This window comes from Halichoerus grypus, chromosome 2 (assembly GCF_964656455.1).
Source record: "Halichoerus grypus chromosome 2, mHalGry1.hap1.1, whole genome shotgun sequence".
Classification (NCBI taxonomy): domain Eukaryota; kingdom Metazoa; phylum Chordata; class Mammalia; order Carnivora; family Phocidae; genus Halichoerus; species Halichoerus grypus.
The window spans coordinates 40,720,767-40,745,636 of NC_135713.1; the positions used below are offsets into that span (position 1 = coordinate 40,720,767).

At 51.6% G+C, this 24,870-nt stretch overlaps 1 protein-coding gene across 4 annotated transcripts in view; it reads left to right on the forward strand.

Annotated features, from left to right (window-relative positions):
- The window catches only part of ABLIM3 (actin binding LIM protein family member 3), a 110,044-nt gene that overhangs the window by 82,680 nt on the left and 2,494 nt on the right, over positions 1-24,870 (forward strand). The window contains exons 10-23 of one of the 4 annotated variants that reach the window (XM_036080610.2): positions 1,914-1,985; positions 6,120-6,275; positions 7,818-7,847; positions 8,341-8,470; positions 9,176-9,274; positions 10,645-10,692; positions 13,029-13,163; positions 14,707-14,771; positions 16,256-16,403; positions 17,658-17,687; positions 18,262-18,320; positions 19,153-19,213; positions 19,951-19,958; positions 20,500-20,580. In XM_036080610.2, the coding sequence (XP_035936503.1) occupies positions 1,914-1,985; positions 6,120-6,275; positions 7,818-7,847; positions 8,341-8,470; positions 9,176-9,274; positions 10,645-10,692; positions 13,029-13,163; positions 14,707-14,771; positions 16,256-16,403; positions 17,658-17,687; positions 18,262-18,320; positions 19,153-19,213; positions 19,951-19,958; positions 20,500-20,580 (1,122 nt within the window). The other 3 variants (XR_013445549.1, XM_078066722.1, XM_078066723.1) reach the window with 3 other exon arrangements.

Below are 24,870 nucleotides of genomic sequence, written 5' to 3' on the forward strand. Positions count from 1 at the left end.
GCTGGTGAGAAATTCAAAGTCTAAAGAGGGTGGTGATTTGCCTACAGTAATACAGCTGGCAAGAGCGCGGCCAGTGTCCCCAGGCACACGCTGGGCCACCTGCGGTCCTGCTGAATTACTGCGCTCTGACTAGTACCAAGAAGTCCTGTGAATCCGGGTTCTTGATCCAAGGACGGCAGGGAGGAGCCCAGCTCCTGAGTCCTTGACGCTGTGGAGGAGAAAGCTGGGTACATGCTGGGGACAGGCACTTGATGACGTCCCAAGTGCCTCTACATTTTGCAGAAGAACTGGTCTATTGATGTATAATTTTGTTTGAGCCTTGAGGGCTTTTTCCCCCCTGTTTCTTCCAAGTCCTCTCCATTTAAGATGTAAAAAGACCTAATTGACCTTTCTTTCCTCAATTTCTACCTTTTTGGTGGCATTTCTCAAATTCAGTTATCCTTCTACAACCCCGATGCTTTTGCCACCTCTGTGCACCCCCTGTATCATTACATACTTAATATTCTTCTTTAAATCAACCCACTACTCTTCACTTAATGGAACTTATTTTAAAATAAAACTTTATATCGCCAAGTAGAAAGCCAGTATTACTTGCTATAAATAGAAGGTAACCATAAAATACATTCAATGAAAAGGAAATGTTTCTTAAAAATAAATCTTAGAAATTCCAGCTAGGGGCGCCTGGGTGGCTCAGTTGGTTAAGCGACTGCCTTCAGCTCAGGTCATGATCCTGGAGTCCCGGGATCGAGCCCCGCATCGGGCTCCCTGCTCGGCGGGGAGTCTGCTTCTCCCTCTGACCCTCCTCCCTCTCATGCTCTCTGTCTCTCATTCTCTCTCTCTCAAATAAATAAATAAATAAAATCTTTAAAAAAAAAAAAAAAAAGAAAGAAATTCCACCTAGATGGTGTTGCCTCTACTCTCTTTATTAAAAAAAAAAAAAAAAAAAGGAAATGAACAGCTGTTGAGAAAGTTGCTGAAATACATCAGCACTAAGTTAAGACTTCCTCCTTGATTTAACCAAGAGAAATGAAATCAATTTTACGTTTTACTCTCCCATTTTGCAACTCAGTGTCATCAGATGCTCCCCCTAAATTCATCTTGCCAGAATCAGCACCAGTTCACAATGCACAGTTTAGGGGACACTGCTATAGAGCCCCAGGTAGAATGCTTTAATTCTAAATTGTGGCCTGAGAGACCCGCCAGCAATTTTGCAGTCCTTCAGACCAGCCCCTTCGTTTTACAGATCGGGAATCCGGGATCTCTAAAATCACATAGTTCACTAGAGGCCCTCAGTTCCCAGGCTGTTTGCTTTTTGACTACAGCATGCCGTCACTCTGTCACTCTCGCAGCTGGCAGGAAGGTCGACATAGTCCCTTCTTCTGCCGAGGGAGCCATTAACACATCGTTGCCATTGTTCAGGGAAAGATTTTTTAAGTTTATCGCTTAGGCTGATGTCAATTTGCAAGGGATACACTGTAAAGAATCAGTACTTTATGCAATTACAGGAAGTTTAACCTGCTTGTACATTTTATATAAACAAACTGCTAAGGAACGAGTACTAACCAATTTTATTCCCGTTAAAGTAAATACATTATTGGCAGGATAACCCCAAATGAAAAGTTTTATGAATAAATGCCTATCTAAAAGGTCAATTACAAATATGTAAAAAAAAAAAACCCACAAATCCAAATTCTGTCCAACAGCCTGAAGTCCTGTGCATTTCCAATTTCATTCACACTCAGACATTGATTACAAAGGCAGAAAATAAAGAGAAAGTACAGAAAGCCAGCAAGTGTATTTAACCGTGTTGTCACTGTTCCCTACAGAGCTGCCTTCTTCCTCCCCGCCCCTCCTCCCCTCCCCACTGGCTGGAGGTACAGCTTCTCATTCCTTCTGTCTGGTCTCTCCCACAGCATAGGCGGACGTCCGAAACTTCCATCTCACCCCCTGGATCCAGCATTGGGTCACCCAACCGAGTCATCTGCGTATGTATCAATTTTTAGCCAGCCAGAGGCCTTTCTTATCCGTAGGTCTGCTACCTAAAGAGTTTCTAAGGACAGCCAAAGACAGCTGTCAGGTTTTCATCCAACTAATATCTCGTGTGTGTCTGTCATGTGCTAGAGACTCTGTGCTAGGTCCTGGGGACACAGTGGGGCACAGGGAGGATGTGGACCCTGCCCGCATGGAGCACAGAGCCTAGTAAACACAGAGTTACGGGGATAATGTCAAGTTTAGCAGGAGCACAGAAAAGTCAAAGACAGAAGAGCCCCTGGTGAGCTCTAAAACCATCACAATGTGCCTCCTTCCCCACTGCTTAACTGAGCTAATAGTGGGACAAAACTCTGGGGTCAGAGTGGTATTCAGAGTGGAAACTGGGTGGGAGGTCAATGTAGAGATAGGGGTGTGTGATAAGAAGGCAGAATGGAAGAAGAAGCCGTATGAATATGGAAACACGGCATAAAGGAGTTGCAAATGTAAAGAAGAGCTGTCTAGTGACATAAGGAGTTCAGAGACAGAGAAGACCACAGGCATGTATCTGAGCTCCCATCCTCAGAGGCATTCAAACAAAGACACTCATCATTTGCAGAGACATGGCAGAAAGGACAAGAGTTGAGTCAGATGACCTCAGAGGTCCTTTGGATATTTCATTCATTCATTCATTCATTCATTCATTCAACAAATGTGTGCCAAGTGTCTCCTCTGGGCTAAGTGCTGGCTTCTGTGCTGGAAAATGGTGGTGAACCACCTCATGACATTGAATATGTGTTATCTACATAACCCATGGATAAGCAGTCCCAGTTCTGGTAAGTGCTAGGAAGAAAACGTGCAGGGCACTCTAATGAGGCTGCAGATGGACAGAGGGACAGATAGTCTAGGGCCAACTGTAAGAAGAATCCTGAGGAGGAAACATTTAAGCTCAGACCTGAGAGAGAAACAGAAGTAAGTTAAAGCAGGTGAGGGAGGCAGAGCCAGGGAGGACAGAGATGAGCAAAGGAGATGAGCCATCTGACTGTGGACTCTTCCAGCCTTCCCCAAGCTGGAGGGGCCAAGAAGACCAAAATTGGGTGGAGGGGTGGAGGGAGGGGAATGGTCTAGAGCAGGAAGACTGCTCCTGATAAGAAGTTCTAGATACGGTCCCCAAACCAGTCAGCCCTGGGTGGGCCCTGACCACCATTGCTCCATTATAATTTTACCCCAAATCTACATCCAGTTTCCTCCTTGATCCCTGGATAATGCCCACTAATGGGGCTGTTTCCTTTCCTTTCTTCCTCTGTTCAAATGAAAATCAGACATAAGAGTTATCGTTGACAGCAACTTCCATATGGTCAATACTGCCTTGCGGCTCCCACAGAAGACAAGCACTTTGATCACAGGCCATCCTCATTGAAGATTCCTGTCCCGAAAAAAAACAGACGATTATCCCCTCAGTGCTATGAATGGGGCCAGACACAGCAGGATTAATGAGCTAAATTTCAGGGCCTACACCGGGAGCAGGTTATTAACAAAGTGAGCATGTCTGCAGGAGAGTTACCAGGATGTGCAAACTTGGGATATATATATGGCAGGGCTCTGATGCCTTTAATCCCTGGCTGGTCTTCCCTGCTACCTTTGTGAAACAAGTTAGCCCTAATGATGAATGATGTCCACCCTGGAGTCCTGGAGAAAGATTGCCCCTCTGAGGGTCAGCTCCATAGAGATGAACAAGAGCAGCTGGGGACACCTGCCATTGTACCATCCAACTGGGGGCTCGTACACTAAGCTCAGCTACCCGTGTATGCTGCCATAGGCATGTGTCCCCCTTCTTGTACTCTCCTGTCTTGCCTGTTATACCACCTCACCTTCAGCTGCTCTGGGGAAATGACCGCACATGTCACGTGGGCCGTGTTTTAAATCAGACCATTCCAAACATGGCTTCCAAACTCAGGGAAGAAACCATCTGACCACTTTCGGGACATGCAGTAACAGGCAGAGAGGTAGAGTATTGGGTTTGATTTTCATAAATACTGAGGTTTGGTATTAAAAATAGAATTATCAATGAACCTGGAGGGGGGGCAGTTTCTTTCAAACTTTGCCCCACCCCCCACTGACTGCTAGAATCATCTTCAGGAGGTTTGATTTCAACCAGCTCCATGTGTTTTCTTCCTTCCTTCCTGGCTAATTATGTTGGGAAGCCTCTGTTCAGTCACTGTGCCTCTAAATCTAAAGCTCATTTATAACCCTATAAACATAGTAGCTATAAGAAGAAATATAAATATAGTATTTTTGAGGTTTGGACTAAAGCACTGAGAGGAATATTGATGGGTCGAGACAAGTTTGCAAGATGCCAAGAGCTCTCAAGGTCGAGACCTAACATCCTGCGACAAAAGGCAGCAGTTACTTCAGCCAGGGGACCTTCCTAATGAGGTTCCCTTGGCCCACACACGCCCAAGTTGGCACAAACGTGGTGCCTGACCCGGGCAGGCTCTGGCAGAAATGAGATGGCACACTTCTGAGAGGTTTGCTGAGGACGGTTTTGTGAAGGACCATTTACAGAGGCCTAGGCTGGGTTAGGGGACCCACAAGACATCGTGCGGCATCCAGGGTCTACAACAGCAGGACTGTCACCACCCTCGACCTGAAGAGAAGGTCCAGCAAAAGCTGGAGCTGTGAAAGGCAGCCCCAGGTGGGCGCCATGCCCACCACAGCCGCTGATGCCGGGGCAGTGCCAGGGGACAGGTGCGCAGCCTCTCTCTCCACCACCCCCCAGTCTGCAGGTGCCCCCCACTGGCCCCACCCAGCTGAAAGCCAGGGAGCTTCTGATGCAGCCCATGGGGCCTCGGAGCCCAAATCAGGGCAAGGAGGAATGCTTGGTGGATCTGGAGGCAATGGAGAATGAACAGCACAGTGTCCAAACAAGAGTGGGCTGGGACGGGGACAGAGTGGTGGAAGGGCCTTGGAATATGTTTCGAATAGCAATGCTTGTAAGGTCTTTATGAAAGTTGCTTTCTCTACAGTAGTTTTGGCCTTGAGACTCACCTGGGCCCCCAGGCACTGGAAGAATGTTATTTGGATAATACAGTTTCCCTGGAGTCTCTGTCTAGTGGCCTCTCAATTTATCTCACATCAGGACCTTGCAAGTCACAGTAGTTACGGGGGGACAGATCCTGGTTGACCACAGCAGAAGCCAGGCACAGAGGGAGCAGCTGGAGGGTGCAGACATGGAAAGGACAGGGCCTCGGGAGCCATGAGAAGTGGTCTGTCCCATGCAAGGGGAAGCTGTCTCTTAATCCATGCTGTTCTAGAGGGCTGGACTCAGCCAAGCTCAGGTAGTAGGTAGAGGCTTGTCTCAGTTCAATGTAGGGCCTGCTTTCTGAGGGCAGCCCTCTGCCGGCTGTAAGACAGTGAGCTCCCCACACTACAAAGCCAGCAGGGGCCGCTGGGAAGGCAAGTCCTCAGGCTAGACTGGCTGGGCTTGAATTCTGATTGTGCTGCTTATTAGTTGTGTGACCCTGGCCAAGTTCATTGACTTCTCCGTGCCTGTTTCCTTATTCAGAAACGAAGATGGTATTAGCGCCCCACTAAGTAGCACCGTGAGTTGTATCTATCCCTACCAGGGACTTCAGACAGAGTCTGCCTCATCCTAAGTACTCACCAAATGTTAGCTCGGGTTTCACTCTGTGATTAATTCTGTCTTTACCACCTCATCACCTTCAAGGAGCTGTGGGTGAAGATGTCCTCCCTGCGTGGGGTTGGAAGGCAGTCCCCACCCAGGCTGGGTAGTTCAGACAGGATTCAAACCTCCCGGCTAAGTGGCGCAAAGTGCAGAACCATCTGAGCCCCATCTGGAAAACAGTAATAACATTGACACTGACTCCACAGAGGCATCAGGACACTTGGAGGAGACAATACCTGCAAAGTGCACGGCCTCACACATAAAATGCGCTCAACCAGTGTGAGCCCTGTTGGAAGGGATGGCCTCTAAGACCTGCCTGATTCTAACATTCTGTACGTCTTCCATCCTAATATTCTGTTTTTAGTGGAAACTGGAGAAGCTCATTCCCCCTGTGCCTGGTTTTTGTTTCCTCTCTCTTTTCCCTCTTATCTCTCTGCCTCTTTCCTGTACCTTTCCTCTTCCCCAGGCTAAAGTGGATAATGAGATCCTTAATTACAAAGACCTGGCAGCTCTCCCCAAGGTTAAGTCCATCTACGAGGTACAACGCCCCGACCTCATTTCCTACGAGCCTCATTCCAGATACACGTCCGACGAGATGCTGGAGAGATGTGGCTATGGAGAGGTACGGCGTCTTGCCCCTCTCTCCGGGGCTGTTGGAGGAGAGAAGGCCCACACGGTCCCCAGCCACTCCCATCACAGACACTTTGGCCTCCACAGTGTCAGCCCCTGCACTCTTTTAAACTGGAATTTATAGTCAACATTTAAAAATCAAGTGATTTCACCCAAAAATCTGGCTTTTCTTGAAAAATCAGAGCAGGTGTATTTCCACTATGCGGAGCGGGGAGCAGCGCCTCCTATAGGCAGGGCACGGGTTCTCCAGTTCTCCCCCGTTTCCACCACCCCCTGAGAACCCCAGCATTGAAGCCAAGAACCTGTGACCACTTATCACTTGAATTACTGTTTTGCTTCTAGTGGAGTAATTTTATACACAGCCCATGGCTTTCATGCCTGACAGGCTCAGTGGCCATTTAGGTTTACAATCCCTGGTAGGTAGGTTCTCTGGGTTTTGCACCTGACCTTAAGCCCCTATGTTCAAAGCAAGAGACGCTTTTTAAGAACTCAGCATCAGATGGCTTTTGAAAGAATTAAATGGTTGCTGGACAAGAGAAAGCCTTCTCTGGAGAAGGCAGGTGGCCGTTACCCTGAAGGTCCTGGCCGGCTATATCTCAGGCGAGTCCCAACCCCATTCAGGGCCCCTGAGCGAAGATTATTGAAAGAAGGAGCCCTGGCCTGGGGAGCAGGGACCCAGGCTCTTGTCCCCACCCCACCACTGTCCCTTTCCTCTCTAAAGGAATTAGGGTTCATTTGGTTGGAGAGCCCAATGCTGAGAGTCCCGGGGCTCTGGCCCCTGAAATGGACCAGGGCAGGGGGACCAGGTGGCGAGTGATGCTCCTGAAGCCAGAAATAGCACACTGGGCCCACAGGCTAAAGCCAACTCCCAGATTTGTTTTGTTTCACTAAGTATCTTTTAAAAATGTAAATTAGTTGCCAACATTTAAACATGCAGAGATTTCACATAAGAACCAGCATTTCTGACTTGTCTTGGAAATGTAAGGAGCGGTGTTATTGTTGGGCAGGTGTCCCAGGGGCTGAGCCACCACTGCCCTTTGCAGACGGAACATTCCATCTCCAGCCTGCCGCACCACCCACCGGCCCAACTCCCACATTGATGGCAGCAGTCCGGCCCTTGGTTGGCCCTCATTCGGGTCTCTGGGCCTGCACACTGTCCTCATGAACCACAGAGGGGTCACGAACTGGTAGAGAGACAGGGCAGGATCATAAAATGGCTCTGAGCTTGTGGTGCAGAAGCCTGGGTCCAAGTGAAGACCCTACCACATTGTACCTGAGAGGCCCCAAGCCACCCCGCTCCCTCTCTGGGCCTTGGTTTCCCACTGGTAAACGAAGGGCATGATCTCAGTGTTCCCTACCGTGTGTTGGCACTGCTAGGGTTCCAGCCCGCTCAGCACGGCTGCTGTCTGGGGAGGGAGGCCCCCGGAGCAGCTATAGGCCCGCTCTCCGCTCAGCTACCTAACCCCTCTCCCTCTCTCCCTCCTCTCTCTCCTCTGCCTCTTCCACGATGGCCTTCAAACTCTTCACTTCTAAGTCGCTGGGAACATTATCTCCCTACTCCCAGGTAATTGAACTGGTTCGGGGAGACCTTTTCTGTAATTGTGTCCCTTCATGCTGGCCGTAGCAGACCCCTGGTTTTGCTCCCCCACCCCAGCTCCCCAGGGTGCTCCCCGACCAGGGCACGGACGGGAGACTTAGGAGCACACCTGGAGGAAGTGGCTATAGCTAAATGGTAGAGGATGTGCCTTTTCTACCCAAAGGGAGCCTCCCTGATGCTCCTGGGATCCTTGGCCAGGATTCCAGGCACCTGACCCACGGGTTCTATTCAAGGGACTGAGTGATGGGTGAAGGCCCCCAAGATTGTCTGCAGTTTTCTTCAGGCTATGTGTGTAACCCAGGGAGGGGGCCTCGGTATTCAAAAGGGCAGCACCATGAATTTGGATCCTCAGCCCCCTAGAATCCTGGATTCCACGTCACTCCCCCACCTGCCCGCTAGACCCTTGGGCCACAGGCCTGCTTAATTGCCGGCCTGGCTCATGGCCTGCTTCCTCCCCCAGGACATCTATGAGAACCTGGACCTCCGACAGAGAAGGGCCTCCAGCCCAGGATACATCGACTCCCCCACCTACAGCCGGCAGGGCATGTCCCCCACCTTTTCCCGCTCGCCTCACCACTACTACCGCTCCGGTAAGGAAGGGGGAAGCCCCCAAAGGAACAGGAAGAGCCAGGGGGACCATGCAATGGCTGGCTGTCGCCAGCTGCAGAGACAGCCCAGGGCTTCCCCCCGGATCTCCATCACAGCAGGGCCCTCTGGAGACCTGTGACCACCCAGGTCACCAGCCGGGCCTAACTGACATGCCCCTGGCCGGGGGAGAGAAGGGGCACATGGAGCTGAGAAGCAGCAAGAAGATGGGTGGTAAGCTGCCAAGAGAGGAGGGTGGCAGGCAGCCCAGCAGCCCGGGCTGGAAGAAGACTCCTCTGTCCGTGTCCTTTGGCCTGCCCCCGCCAGAGGGCCAGAGGGCCAGAGGACCAGAAACAGGCCCAGCCTTACCCGCTCCGGTCAGGTCATCCACAGCCGCCTGGAGGTTAGGGGGGAAGCAGGTGCTTGGGTGGAGGAAAGAAGCAATTGAGAGGGTGGTGGGGAGCCAAGGGGTCCAAAGACACCTCCCTGAAGCCCGGTGGAGTTGATGCTTACCACCTACGACCTCTGACGCCGGGGTGAGGCCAGAAAGGCGGGTCGAGCCTGTTGGTGCAAACACAGTGCATGAGAGCACAGCCCCTGCCTACCATCCCTGCTGTCGTCATGTCACTGCTGCCTTCAGCGCCACCGCGGTAATGCCTGTTTTCTCTGTGCCTCTGTTCTCTCTGGGGACCACTGCCTGCGCGCTCCAGGGCCCGAGAGTGGCCGGAGCTCTCCATACCATAGCCAGTTAGATGTGAGGTCCTCCACTCCGACCTCTTACCAGGCTCCCAAGCACTTTCACATCCCAGGTAGGCTGCCAGCCCACAATCCGGGCATGGGTGCATGCTCCGTGGGGTCGCCGGGCGCCGGCACCGGCAGCGAGGGACCCCCCCTAACCAGTCCCCCACACTAACCCACCCTGCGGTCCCGACACGCCGTGGGCCTTAGTCCACCCACTTGACACGCCCGCCCTGACCACGCCCGCCCCGAAGCAGCCGGAGGAGTGCCTCAGATGTCTGAGGGCCCGGATGGCATGCGGCAGTAACCGTGCTGAAAGTCACGTGCTTTTGCATCACAACTCTTGGGACCGAATCCCAATTCCACCACTTAGAAGCCTGTGGCCTCGGGCTGGGTCCTGAACTTCCCTGAGCCTTTCTGTTGTTCTCTCTGTACAGCCAGGCACTGTCCTCCGCCCTGAGGTTGCGTATGTGCTCAAACTAGCCCAGATCCTGCCTTCATGGTGTTTATACATGGGGAGAAAGTTAATCAATGAGTACGCAAACCAGTAAAAGGGTAATTTCAGGTAAATGATATGTGCAGTAAACATAATAAAACAGGGCATTGTGATGGAGTGACTGGGTGGGGGAGGCTGGGCTAGGTAGGGTGGTCAGGAAGGGCTTCTTGGAGGAGGCGACATTGAGGTCAAAAGATGAGGAGCCAGCCATGTGAAGATCCTAGGGAAAATATCCTGGGCAGAGGGCATAGCAAGTGCAAAGGCCCTAAAACACAGAACTGGTAGCAGTCCACAGTGGCTGGAAGTGGTGAGCAGGAGGGGGCGTGATAGGAGGTAAGAGGAAGGCAGGGGCTAGGTGACACTGTAGATGGTTTAGACAGGGTCTCACCCTGAGTTCAGCAGAGCCGGACCTGGAACCGGGTCTCCCAACTCTGAGCTCAGATTTTACTCCCCACTCGCTTTTCCCCAGGAACTCATCCTGCTGTTTCATCTATACCTTTCTCAACTGCCCCAGAAAGGTCCCATCCTATCTGTTTTTGAGGGAGTGGGGGGCGGATCATGCTGAACCGGCGGCTGCAGCATTCTGGGCACTTCCATGTGGAATGAGGCGTGGCTGCTGGGTGGAGGCAGGGGGCACCTTCCTGCATGGGATCCTGCTGAGCACACACCACCTCGTGCCTGCATGCCCACCATTCAAGCCCGAGTCCCTTCCTCAGCACCGTTAGAATCCATCCATTCCTCTCCTCTCACCTTTCTTAGAACCTCACGGGTTGAGGTGGGAAGTTGAGTTTTGGAAGAGCATGTCCACCAGGGAAAGATGGTGGACCCTCGGGAAAGATGCTGACTGCCTCTCTTTCTGAGATCAGCTGACCAACCGCTGTCTCCTTCTTCCTCTCTCTCTCTCTCTCTCTCCTCCCCATGGTCCCTTCCTTGTCTGCCTGGCAGCTGGAGAAAGTAACATCTACCGGAAACCCCCGATCTACAAACGGCATGGTACGGTCCGGGCAGAGAGGGCGTGGCCAGACAGGGGGCGGGGCCTTTAACCATCTGTGCCGATGGTCTACAGGGGCCACCAGGAGGGACACATGCAAGGCTGCAATTCGGTCTTTCTTGGTGGCTACCCCCCAATCACTTGCGGTGACACTGGGGAGGAGTTTGGTGTCACTTCAAAAGAGCAAGGAAGGCCTCGTGTCACCTAAATATTTTCCCACCTCCTTTCCAACCCCCCTTCCCTGCTGTCTGGTGTCCTAAATTCCAAGGGCAGAGTACCGCTTGTCAAATAAACAGACTACTGGGAGTACTCCAAGGCACGGATGCTCAAATTTCGACGGTCATTAGAATCATGGGGGATGCATTCAGATTCCTGCACCCCGCCCCAGACCTACTGCATCGCAATTTTGTGTTTGTAACAGTTTCTCCAGGTGATTCCAAAGCCTGGCCCAGCTTAGAAACCACTGCTCTAAGCTATTCTCCGTCATGGTGTCATGAGAGTCAATGAAGGCTTGGGGAGGAGATGTGGATGAGAAAGGAGCAGGGCTTCGATGAGGGTGCCTTCATGCTTCCATTCATTCCTTCAGTGTTTCTTCGAGAACGGTCTGTGGAACCCCTGTACCTGAGAGACTTATTTAAAAAGCAGGTGCCCTGGCCCCTCCCCTGCCCTAGACTTTCTTATTAGAAAAACTGGGAGTGTGACCTAGGAATCTACACGGTAACTGGCCTCATTCATGATTCCCACCTGCGCTCCGTATGAGAACCACCAAGTCAGGCATCACTGAGACCCCCTGTTCCTTCTTGCAAATGCACTTACTGAGCCTCAGCTGACAAAGCACACCCTTTGCCTTGAGGATGCAGAGGTGCAAAAGTTCCCCTGTATTGCCCTCCCATGCCTGCAGGCTACCTGGGTAACAGAGGGGAGTGCAGAATCAGAGAAGCACCGAAACACAGGTGGAAACAGCCCAGTACTGGGATCTGAGCTCACTGAGCTGGTGGAGGGGCCATACAAATATAAATGATGGCTCTAGCTTAAGACCTGACAATTTAGACAAACATCCTCAGTTTCATAGGGGCCCGGGCTGGGCTCCAGGTGAGTCTGTGTGCACGTGCATATATCTGTGTGGCTGTTGAGGACAAGCCATGTACCCCGAGTAGCCACAGAAAGGTACCGACCCTGACAAAGCCAGTTTGTCCAGAAGAGGCCCTCAAGTCTCAAACGCCTCTGGACTGTGTGGGATTTTCCAGATGGGCTCTGAGGGGCAGCACCAGAGCAGGCTCAGGAGGAGTTGGGGAGGAGGGTGATTGCCTGGATAAGCGGGCACCTGAAAAAGCTGAATGACATCAGTTGGGGCGGGAGGGACTGCCCAGGACCAAGTCTAAGAATCCGCAAGCTTTGGAAGCTTTGGAAGCCAGTGCTGCTGGGGGAGGGCGCACAGGCTGGAGCTGGCAAAGGGCCGACCCCAGGCCCCTCTGCTGCTCTGGCTGCACAGGGTGTGGGACTGTCCCTTCTCTCCTGAGAAATGTCAGGGGCCCCCTTGTTTCCCCAGCCCTCTCTTGGCCCCAGTCAGCCTCTTGCCAGGCTTCAGCTGTGCTAAGGTCACTGCCCCAGAAGGTTTTGTGTCTGCAGTAGGTCTGATGGTCCATGTCATGGAAGCTTGAAGCCGGGTGGCACCTGACCCAGCAGACCAGTTCGGACACTTACTGATAAGGAAACTGAGGCAGAGAGGGACAGGATGTGCCCAGTGTTACAGCTAAGTGGCAGAGCCGGGGCCAGAACCCAGCATTGCTGGTTCCCTGTCCGGTGCTCCTTTCTTTGGGCCATATCGTCTCCCGAAGCAAGGTTTGGCATTTCAGTGCGAGGAGAAAGTTGATAGGCCGCATGGCTCGCTTTGGCAATTTCCACCCTAGGTATGGCTCAAATCCCAAACGAGACAGGCTTTTAGAGGCTAAGGAAGGTCAGGGCATGGGATCACCTGGGACCTGTCTAATCTTACTTGGAGGAGCCATGGCCTTAGTGTTCACTTGGGAGCAGACCTGGGGGTCCATGAGATATGGTAGCAGAAGCCCTGAGCTGGGGTCTGGTCCAAGTCTGGTCTACTTGCCGTGTGGTCTTCAGCAAGCCCCTTCCCCTCTCTGGCGTCCAGATTCCCAGCTGTAACATGAGAGGGGCTTGGCCTCAGGGCTATTCCAGCTCTGATGCTCCAAGTCCCAGACCCTGGCCTCAAAGTGTCCTCACTCCCCTGGGCTGGAGCCTGGCCGAGGCAGGTAAAAAGTATACAGCACACTCTTCTAGGACACTCTGCTTCCCTGAAGCTCTCTCCTTGGGTCCTTTGCAGGTGATCTGTCAACAGCAACCAAGAGCAAAACAAGTGAAGACATCAGCCAGGCCTCCAAGTACAGTCCAGCCTACTCACCGGACCCCTACTATGCTGCAGAGTCCGAGTTCTGGACCTACCATGGGTCCCCCAAAGGTAATGCACCCCACAGAGGAGCCTGGACCAGAGCCCTGTCACCTGCGCCGGGGACACACGGTTAGGACGGCTGCCCCCTCCTTCACACAGTCGTTCATTTATTCATTCAACAAACATGTACTGAGGGCCAGCCTTGGGCTCTAGTGAGTGACCGGGAAGCAAAATAGAGCAGGTCCTCACCTTCATGGAGGAGACCTAGGCTGCAGCTGGAGGGGGAGGTGATGTGCAGGAAGGAGGTGACACAGGAGGTGGGAGATGATGACAGGGGCATGCTGTCCAGCCTGGAATGTGACAGAACCTTCTCAAAGCAGAGACTCCGCTGCCACAGGAAGAGTGGGGCAGAGGTAAGCCAGCAGAATATAGAATCACATCTGCAAAGACCCGGGGTGGGAGGGCAGGTTCCCCTGGAGGAAAAGAAAGGCTGTCAGCTTAACCGGGAGCCAGAGAGGAAGGGAAGCAGGTGCGGGGTGAGGGGCCAGATCCCACGAGGCCTTGTGCACTGAAGCAAGGATTTGGCTCTCTATCCTAAACCGTAGGAAGCCACTGAAGGTGACAGGATCAGCTGTGTGGGTTTAAGAGACCATTTTGGCTGTGGGGTGGAAAGCGGCTTAGAAGATAGAAAAGGCAGTTTGTGCGAGATGGAAGACTCTCGTAGGCACCCTGATGGGGTCTTCATGGTCCTCGGGGCGCCATCCCACCCAGTCAGGCATCTCAAGCTGTTTCTTTTAAGCACGGGGATGCATTTTCATCAAGCTCCTTTTTGAGTCAGCACACAGCCTTTACTAATTGAATGTCCATTCTGAGCAAAGCTTCCTCTTGCCAGGAAGAGGGGCTCTGCGATGGTCCCTTCCTTGCCCTCCAAAAATTCTGCATTTGGAAAAGGAGCTAAGACAAACAAGCACAACTACACCCCGAGATAGACAGAGATCTCTGAGAGATACGTGTGTTTGGGGTGGAGGCGTGGTGGTGGGAAGAGGTATCCTACACCGTTTCAATTACAAAAGAACAAACCAAAAAAAAAAAAGAACTCCAATTGGCTTAAGCCAAAACAGGGATTTTCTGGGTCACGAGAGTGAAAGTTTTTGAGGCACAGCTGGATGCAGAGGTGAATGCCCGCCGTCATCAGAGTGTGTCCTGTCCCTGGGGTGGCTCCGTACTCAGCATGGCCCTGCCCCGGTCATGGCAAGATGAGCTCCAGCCCATCTAGGCTTAATATCCTACCCTGGACAGAAAGAGGACTTCTCTCTCCCACCAGCAATAGCAAAAGTCCCAACATCGAGGCTCATTAGCCGTGTTTGGGCAGTCAGTTTCCCCTGCTCCTCATGCCCAAGAAAGGGAAGGGCTGCTGGGCCTTTCCATACAGGAGGCCCCCGGTGGAGGGGCGGTTCACCAAAGTACACTCGCTCAGGGCCACTCGGCTACAAAGTGCTGGGGCCGAGAGGAAACCCCCGCCTGTGAGGCTCTGCGTCCCTCTGTGTCCTCTGCCGGGGGCCGGCTGAGTGGAGAGCACACGCGGGAGCTGATGCTAGCTGTCTTTTGGCAGTGCCCCGAGCCAGAAGGTTCTCATCTGGAGGAGAGGAGGACGATTTTGACCGCAGCATGCATAAGGTGAGCAGGCTCCACCCTGGATGATATGCCTAGACAGTGTGTTACTGAGGGTTTGATCATTTGCTAGTGACAGAAACCAAATTCAAACCCACTTATGGTAGAAAAAAGAAACCTGTAGCTTTGCATAACCAAAAAGTCCAATGGTAGGAGGAGTTTCAGGTATGGCTAGATCCAGCTGCTCAGCAAACTGCCACAGGAAAGTTGTCTCTCTCTTCTCCTGTGCTGGCTTGCCGCTGTGTTGACCTCATGCTCGTGCAGGTTCTCCCGTGGTGGCACGTGGGTGCCGGCAGCTTTCATGCACTGCTGGTGGGAGTGGAAAATGGTGTGGCCACCAGGGAGAACAGTTTGCAAGTTCCTCAGAAAGTTAAACACAGATTTATCCTATGACCCGGCAATTGCACTCCTGGGGAAATATTTACCCAGAAGAATTGAAAACCAGGACTCAAACAAGCACACGTCCATGATCTTCATAGCAGCACTACTCACAAGAACCAAAAGGGAAAATCACCCAGATGTCCATCCGCTCACAAGTGGAGAAGCAAAATGTGGTGCATGCATGCAGTGGAATGTTACCCAGACATAAAAAGGAATGAAGGACTAATACGGGCCACCATGTGGACGAACCTTGAAGACATTATGTTGAGGGAAAGAAGCCAGACACAAAAGCCCACATATTGGATGATTCCATTTATACGAGATGCGCAGAATAGGTAACTCCACAGAGCCAGACACAGGCTGGTGAATACCAGGGCCTGGCAGGGGAGGGAGAGAGGGAATGACTGCTTCCTGGGTCCAGAGTCTTTTGGGGGAGGGGTTAAAAACTGTTTGGAACTAGACAGAAGCGGTGGTTGTACTAAATGCCACTGAAGCGTTTACTTTAAAGTGGTTAATTGTATCTGATGTGAATTTCACCTCAATAAAACGTGTTTTTAAAAAGATGGGTGCCAGGGGCGCCTGGGTGGCTCAGTCGTTAGGCGTCTGCCTTCGGCTCAGGTCATGATCCCAGGGTCCTGGGATCGAGCCCCGCATCGGGCTCTCTGCTCAGCGGGAAGCCTGCTTCTCCCTCCTACTCCCCCTGCTTGTGTTCCCTCTCTCACTGTGTGTGTCTCTCTCTCTGTTAAATAAATAAATAGAATCTTTAATAAAAAAAAAAAAAAAAAAGATGGGTGCCAGCAACAACAGCCAGAGTCCCAAGGAAGGCCCTCCCTGGCCCGGCTGGAGCCTTCCACCCACCTGCTGTGGGCCGGGCCGGCTTTTGGTGCCCTCCACCAGCCCCACCTCCCACTCCCCAGAGCACAGGACCACTTGTGAAGAGAGACGAAGTCCCAAAGGAAGCTGTGAGGCTGCGGGGAGGGAGGGATGCTGGAAAGGCGAAAATGACAGAGGTTCCCCGGAATCTGGCCACCCGGCCTTTGTCCCAAGCCTGTTCTGTTTCCTGTTCTCTGCTTCCTTCCCACTTCATCTTGCTCCTCCCCCACGCCCAGCTCCAGAGCGGAATCGGCCGCCTGATTCTGAAGGAGGAGATGAAGGCCCGGTCCAGCTCCTACGCGGATCCCTGGACCCCACCCCGGAGCTCCACCAGCAGCCGGGAGGCCCTGCACACAGCTGGCTATGAGATGTCCCTCAATGGCTGTAAGCACCACCCTGGAAGTCTGCCGGGCTGGGGGCACTTCCTCTCAATTCCCTCAAAGAATCTGAACTCCTGTGGCCTTGCCTGGGTCTAGAACACGGACTTGGCAAGGTGCCGTATGGGGCACTAAGTAAGACCATATTCTGCCATGAGCAGGCACTTGTTTCTTTGGGGTATCTGAAAGCTGTGACTTCTAGTCAGGCTCAGTGTAAAGAAAAATGTCTTCTAATAGCCTGAATGGCTCGAAGATATGAAGGACTGGCTCTGGAGGTAGTGAGCCCCTCATCATAGGAGGTAAACAAGCAGAAGCTTGGTACAAACACTCTGTCCAGAGATCCTCTCATTGTAAACTTCTCCCTGTTTCTGGACAAACACATGCTTCCCTCCCTTCCTTACCCCTGTGGGAGTCAGTCCTGCCAGGAAATCCTATCTCAACTCAATACTTGATGGATAATCCTCTGTGCCAGGCATTTGTAAATACATTATCACTTTTGGTCCTCACAAAGACTGGCAATATAGAGGGATTATTATCACCCACTTTATAGATGAGAGACCTGAGCTTACTACTTGCCCAAGGTCAATAAGCTGGTAAATGAAAGAGCCAGGATCAGGCCCAAGTCAGAGGGACTCCAAGGCCATAAGCTGTTCCGTCTTTCCCATACTGCACCTTGACTTTAGGTGGGACTGAAGATGGTGATGGTAAAGATGATCAAGCCAGTTTTATTGAGGGTTTTTTGTGTTGTCAGACACTGTGCTAATACCTTATGGTATCATATGTCATTTATTCTTCACAATAACCCTATAAAGGAGACACTCTCCCTCTCCATTTTACTATGAGAAGACCAAATCACGATTGAGTAACATATAGAAGTTAGGTATCTATGAATGGCAGAGCCAGGCTAAATTGATGAGCCTGTTTCCCTGTTTGACCACCCAGGGGCGCAGTTTTCAGCCCCTGGCTCTGGGCTCTGGGCAGTGCACCGGTGCTGCTCGAAGTCCGGTTCTGTTCGATGGCATCTGTGCAGCACATCACAGAGCACCTGCTTTGCACCAGGTGCTGGGCAGGGGAGAGAGGATGCCGTGCAGGTGCAGCAACTGGAAACTGACCGGTGAGAAAGGAGGTAGCGAAGGAGGCTCCTCCTCTCCACCAGCTAGGGTAGCCCAGGAATGGGAGCCATGTCTGTCTGTCCCCATGAACTTTCCACCATGTCCATCTGTCCCCATGAACGCTGATCTCTGGCTTTTCTCTCTTGCAGCCCCTCGGTCCCACTACCTGGCTGACAGCGGTAGGTTCTGCCTGCCCTACCTTCAGCCTGTCGTGTCCTGGGAGAGCCAGAGCCGAGCTGGTTGCAGGTCCCCTGTAGCTGAGATGTCCCAGCACAGTCCTGATCTCAAATGGCCCACCCCATTGTGTTTGTCAGACATAGACTTCCATCTTTGGTCCTGGAACCAGGGTTGCCATACCCAATAGATCCCAGAGAGAAAGAACATGCGTCTCTTCCACCTGCCTGGGAGCCTGCCTGTCTGGGCTCTGAGCTCAAATCCAAAGCCCAGGGCCTTTGTCCAGAGCCAGCTGTGGCCAGGACACAGGGGTTCATCACAGGAGCATAGATGTGTGCAGGGTGAGGCCACAAGACTGCGCACATGGGCTTCGGGCGGGCCTGGAGTTCTGCCCGGGCGAGGCATCCCTGAGATGGTCAGTTGCGTGTCTATAGTGCAGGGGGAGGAGCTGGTGGCCTCTGCCCCTTCCCACTTCCCACGGGGTCAGGGAACAGTATTGGCCATGTGCAGCCAGACGGCATCTGGGACAGGGACCCCTGGCTTGGGGCTCCTGGGAATTGTTTGGCTGTTTCTTTTCAGATCCCCTCATCTCCAAATCCGCCTCCCTGCCTGCCTACCGAAGGAACGGGCTGCACAGGGTAAGAGAGGCTGTGCTGGGAGCGTCGCCCCCAAGATGTTAGCAATTCCAGCATTAGCTCCACACTCTCAGAGCCTAGACATGACTTTTGCTCATGCAACAGATATTTATTGAAAGCTTTCATATACGCCGGGTACTTGGAATACATCAGTGACCCCTGCCCCTTGGAGCTTCTATTCTTGTAGAGAGAAACAGAAAGCAAGTAGTAAATAGTATGCAAGTCACACTATAGAGAACGTAGAAGGTAATGACGTGCTAGGGAAAAAAAAAAAAAGAAAACGTGGAGCAGGATAAGGGGGATTAGCAGTTTGGGGAGGGGGCAACATGCAATTTTATTTATTTTTTTTCAAAGATTTTATTTATTTATTTATTGGAATGAGAAAGAGAGAGCACGAGCAGGGAGGGGGGCAGAGGGAGAGGGAGAAGCAGACTCCCTGCTGAGCAGGGAGCTTGCCGTGTGGCTCTATCCCGGGGCTCCAGAATCAGGACCTGAGCCGAAGGCAGCCGCTCAACCAACTGAGCCACCCAGGAGCCCCTTGCAATTTTAAATAGAGCTGCCAGGGTAGATTTCATAGGACAAGTGGTATTAGAGCAGCAAAAGAAAGCATGAAATGTAGTTCACCAAGAAATGAGTATTTATCGAGTGCCTACCGCGTGCCACCGCCAGGCACCAGGGACGTGGCCGTGAGTTAGGTCACCCTGACTTGAGACCGAGGCTCTCTGAGAAGGGCCATGTCCCATCCACCCCGGGCCATTTTTGGGAGGTGGGGGAATGCTTCAGGGAGGCAGCAGTGAGCTTGCTCAGGCCAGCCCTGGTTCTGTCTCCCCTGCAGACACCCAGCGCAGACCTCTTCCACTATGACAGCATGAACGCCGTCAACTGGGGCATGCGAGGTGAGTACCAGCCTCCCCTGGGACTCGCAGCAGCTTTGGATGCACTGCTCATAACTGTGGCTTGACCTTCCACCAGCGATCACTACAGATTCTGGCCCCACGCTGGGCTCTGTCCAAACCCCGAGTTCCCACACTCCCTTTCACTTCCCATTCCCTCCCTTTTTCCCCCCTCTTCCCTCACCCTCTCAAGTCCCTGGCCTTGGGTGATCTCCAGGCCATCTGTCCCATCTGGGTTCCCAGAGCCATTGCAGGGTCGTACTGCTGAGCTAAAGTTGCCTGCCAGCCCTGGGTGGAGGGAAACACTCAGAGCCAAATGCACATTGTTCCCAGCACACGTTCCATGAGCTTCATGCTCTCTGCCAGTGATGCTCTCCTGCTTGCCTCCACCAGCTCGTACAAGCTGGCTCAGGCAGGAGGACAAGCCTGGTGATTAACATAACATAAAAAAAAAAAAAACCACTGGGGTATTCCTCTGGAGGATGGAGGATCTTGCCCAAGTGCTTCACAATCTCAGATTCTTCTTATTACTATTCTAATTATCACAAAAGTCATTCTTTGTCTAAAACCCTATCTCTGGGTCAGCCCAACCCCTATCTCCAGCCATCCATTGTGCTGTACCAGCCTTGATTCGGGGTGAATTCGACAAGGACAGAGTCTCTAAGACAGAGGCTAGTGTAGTGGTGCAAAGCGAAAACCAATGTATTTCCATTTTGTGTGTCTCTCTTGTCTCTCCACAGAGTACAAGGTAAAGGAGACACAGAGACTCTGGGGGTCTCTGAGACCCCGGATGCTGCTACATTGGGACCCAGCAGGAAGATGACAGCACTATCTACACAGGAAATGGACCATCAAATAAATAACATCAAGGGTCCTCTTCAGACCAGCATTTCCAGTCCCTCCTTGGCCTCCTTTCCCTGAATTCTGCCCTATGTCTCGTGCCCACTAAAATCAGACAATTCCCTGTGGGACTCAGAGACTTTCTGGAGGCTTGCCAATCACCAGACATTAGACATTTACAATTAGGAGGCCTTATGCCACATTAATGTCAAATGCCACCAAGCTCATTCCTAGCAGTATTAGGGGACTCGGGTTTTGCCTTTGGGGAGAAGGTACTTTGAGGCCTCCAGGCACCCCCAAGGAGAATAGACGCAGCCCTTCCTCCAGACTTTCATCTCTGGCCCTGTCTGGGGAGAGGAGGTGCCCAGACACAAAATGTGGCTGGAGGGACAAGCCCACCACCTTCAGCCAGCCTGGTGCCTCACCCCCACCCCATCCTCTCTCCTCAGATCTACCCTTATGAGCTGCTGCTGGTGACCACAAGAGGAAGAAATCGGCTGCCCAAGGATGTGGACCGGACACGTTTAGAGGTGAGTCTAGAAAACTGAGCAGAAGCTTTTGGGTTTGAAGAGGTTCCAGAAGTTGCCTGATGTAACCCAGCTCGGGAAGGCAGGTAGAATGAAGAGCTTTAAGGTCACATCCTTGTGGAAAAAGCGGAAACGCCAACCTGGTTTCTTTAGCCTAAGACTAAACATTGCTGTGCTGCCTTCTCAATTCAGTTAGCATCTCTGGTGCACAGCTACGGCGTGTCCCCACCTGATGCTTTTGTAGACTTAAGACAAGAGCTAGATTTGGTCCCTGCCGGCAGGGGCCTGCAGTCTGGTTGATAAGAAGAAACACAGCACCGGTTTTCTGCGGGATGGTACAGAAAACTGGTGCTCCTCGTGGGGAGCACGGGGGAGTCAGCACTGCGTAGAAGGTAAAAGCATAAGGTGGTCTCACATCAGACTCCAGGTCCAGCCCTGGTCCTGCCGTCCCTAGACAGCCATCTTGGCCAAGGAACAACCTCTCCAAACCTTAGTTTTTTCCTCTGTGGAGTGGGGCAATTGTGTTTCCTTCAAGGTGCCAACGGAAGTGAAAGAGGCACTACCCACAGAGGCCTTGGCACGGAGTCTGGCGCTGTCCTGGGTGCACAGACTTCAAAGGAGCAGGTTTGGATGGGTGGAGAGGGGAAAGAGAGCATCATGATGAGCGGGACAGCATCAGTAAAGCAGAGGCAGGGCTTTCCAGCAGTCCACTCCACTTGGCCTGGAGTTCCAGTCCCTGGGCCCCCGATCCTGGAGCACACTCTGCCCTTTCTACAGTGCTTCTCCCTGCCTCTCCCTCTCTTAGAATGCCCTTCCCATCTTGCCAGCCTCCTCACGCCTTAGGGCCTCCCTGGAGTGATGCCTGTGTCCCAGGGCCCCCCCAGACCTTCCCAGGATGTGTCCCTCACCCCTCCTCCAGCCTCTCCCAGCCCTGTGTCCAGACTGTAGATCAAGCACCTCTCCCCCTTCCTTTGTATCAGAGCACCCAGCTATCCATTTCCTCTGTCTGACAGAAATGGTCAGTCCTCTACCATGAGGCCTGAACCAGGGGAAGTATTGGAAAATGTTTGTCGAATCGAATGCAGGTTTCTAAGAGAGGAGGCTCAGCACCCCTTGGGATGAGCATATCAACCACCGTTCACCTGGCTGCTGGGAATTTGCCCAGAATAAAGGGTTGGGGCAGAGGGAGGGGAATGTGAGCAAGCCAGGAAGCTCTGTGAGTCCCTCCAGCTCTAGCAGGCTGGGCTAGCAAGCTGGTGATTATCCCCACATTTATAACAAGGGCCTCCGTTACGGTCTAGCAGCGAGTAGCTGCCGGTGCTGAAGGGGACAGCTCCCAGGGCAGCTCAGTGGAACCGGCATGAAGGGATGGAAACCTGGTTCATCCTGGAGGACCAATTGCCCTTTTATATCCTCCAAGACACCCAGAAGCTCCCACTAGGGAAGCGTAACCTGCCCTAAGAATCAGAAGCTTCTTAAAAATACTGATACTGCACCCCAGCCTAGACCAATTAAATCTCAGTCTGGGGAAGGAGCTCAGGCACTGGTATTTTTCAGAGGCTCCCAGGGATGTCTACCATGGAGCCTGAGCCGAGACCGCAGGGCTACAAACATTGCCCAACCCCCTGCACCAGTTCAAGGAGGGGACTGAAGAGCTCCTCAAGGAGCTCAGAGTGTAGATTGTCATTCACCCAAAAGATATTTATTGGAAGTCTATTATATAGACTAGGTCCTGTTCTAGGTGCTTGCACTATATCAGTGAACAAAACGGGGACTCCTGCGCTCTTGGAGCTGGCATTCTCACTTGAGGAGACAGACCCCAAATGACACAAGTAATAAATAAATGATCTAGAACATGGGAAACGAATAGGGCTGAGGGAAGAAGTAAAAGGAGAGTAGAGAATTGGGGGTTAGAGGGAGAGGTAATCGGCAGTGTTAAACCAGGTAGTCAGAGCAGATCTCACTGAGTACCTGACATGCGAACAAAGACTCAAAATAGGAGAGGGAGTTAGCCATGCTTATATAAGGAGGAAGAGCATCCCAGGCAGAGGGAACAGCCACGGCGAAGGCCCTAACCCAGGTGAGGGCAGCAAGTGGTGAGTGTGGCTGCGTCACATGAGCACAGGGAAGAGGATGAGGAGGAAATGGAATCAAAGGCAACAAGGACCAGACTCCCCCATGTGACAGACACATGAAGAGATCGTTGCAGGAGTGAGAGCGACCAGCAGCTGAGTGCTTCCCACGTGCGGGCCGCTGTCCATGACCTGCACTATCACATTCACCCTCACTGTATCCAGTGAGGTGCTAGCATGCTCCCACTTTCCAGAAGAGGAAATCGAGGCTCAGTGGAGTGAAGTAACTTGTCCAAGGTCACACACCTATGTCTGCCTGGGTCTAAAGCCCGTGCACTTCACCTTTATGCTTTCAAGTCTGTGGAGAGCGTCATAGGGAAAACGCCGGCATTAGGGGCTCTGAGAACTCGCAAGAGAGAGGAGGCTCCAGCTGGTCCTTCACAGAGGGAGAGCCGGGAGCCTCAGTCTCCTCCAGTGTGTTCTACAGTGGACCCTGGACTCAAGTTGAGTCAGCCATTCCTTGGCGTCGAAACTCATGAAAAAGATTTTTGGGCACAGCAGAGAAAACGGGCTAGAGAATCAATAGTAACCGTCACCCTGCAACAAAAAAAGAACAGATGAGACTAACCGACAGTCCCCCTCAGTCTTTACCGTGGAGAGCTGAGAAGAGAACTCCCCCGTGTCCACAGCATTTCTCAGCCCTCGCTTGAGTGCCAGTGAGACAAATACCGATAAGTAGACAGCATGGACAAAAGAAGGCACCGTCTGGCCTGGAGAGACTGAAAGGGTCCAACAACCAAATGTGATATGTGGATGCTGTTTGAAGCCTTATTCAAACAGCCAAACTGTAAAAAGATATTTTTGAGACAATTAGCGGAATTTTATTATGGGCAGGTGTTAGGCAATTGGGAGGAAGAACTGTCAATTGTTTTTAGGTCTGCTCATGCCCTCATGGTTACCTAAGAAAATATCCAGTGTGTTTTGCTATCTCTGGGGCAGATGATGGTGCAGTAAAGAGGCAGGAATCGATTCGATGTCTAAAAGTGTGCTTTAAAATACTTCAGTAAAACACAATAGATGAAGCAAATGTGACAAACTCTTGATAACCATTGAAGCTAGGTAATGGGCCTGGGTGTACATTGTGCTATTTTCTCCCCTTTGAGTATTTTTGAAATTTTTCATAATAGAAAGACTTATTTATGAATGTTTAATGGGATTGGCCAAGGGGGCAGCAAGAGTGCCCTGTGTTTGCAAGCAGAAGGCCTGGCCTTTGGTCTCAACTCTGCTACTTACCCAGCTCCCCTCCCTCCCTCCCTCTTGGTCAAGTTAGTCATTTTAACTCTTTGACTTCTGATTTTCTCATCTTTTAATTAGAAAGAAAGAATGTCTGGTTTTCAGAGGGGTTGGAAGGATTAAGTGAGAAAATGGGGGCGACCATATATATAGCCATGGGCATGACAGAAATGCAATGCAAGGAATTCCTGGTATTGGAAAACCAGCTCAAAGCCACCAGCAACCAATGATATCTATCAAAAGTATCAAAGTTACCTTTGCTTCAAGATCTGGAAATGTGTTCAAAATACTAGTTCATGTAGGCCAGAGAATGGGCTAATCACCATGTGGCTGTATACATAATTCTCAGTGAATCTCCTTCAATATTCAATGGGCTAACATGATTGCTACCAACAGGTCATCTCAGTGATTCCAGGAGGTTTTCAGGGAGGATATATACCCAAAAATCTCCTTTCAAACATAATTTAAATTTTTATTTTGAAAAATTTCAGACCTCCAGAGAAGTTGCAAGAAGAGTAAAATGAACATCCTTCTACCATTCACCTAAATGCGGAAATTGTTAACATTTTGCCACATTTCAGGCGCCATATCTTTCTAACTCTGAAAGCTTTTGACAATGTATCAACTTTCAAGGCTGTTTGGAAGGGCCGGAGGGAGGGCAGGCAGAAAGGAGGGAGAAAACCTGTCAAGGAATGCAGAACCATGTTTCATTATATGGCATATTTGTTTTCATGGAAGAAAAAAACGAAATGACATTTCAGTGGGTGGAGAGATATGAACAGCAGTTTTTTTCATTGACTGGCCTGAGGAATAGCCTTCCAGCTCGTTTGTAAAAACACTAATAAGAGGAAGTACACCCTAAAATCTTGGCTATGCCCCCCTTTTACTCCCAAAGTTAGGAAGAATCGTATTAATTCATACACACTCC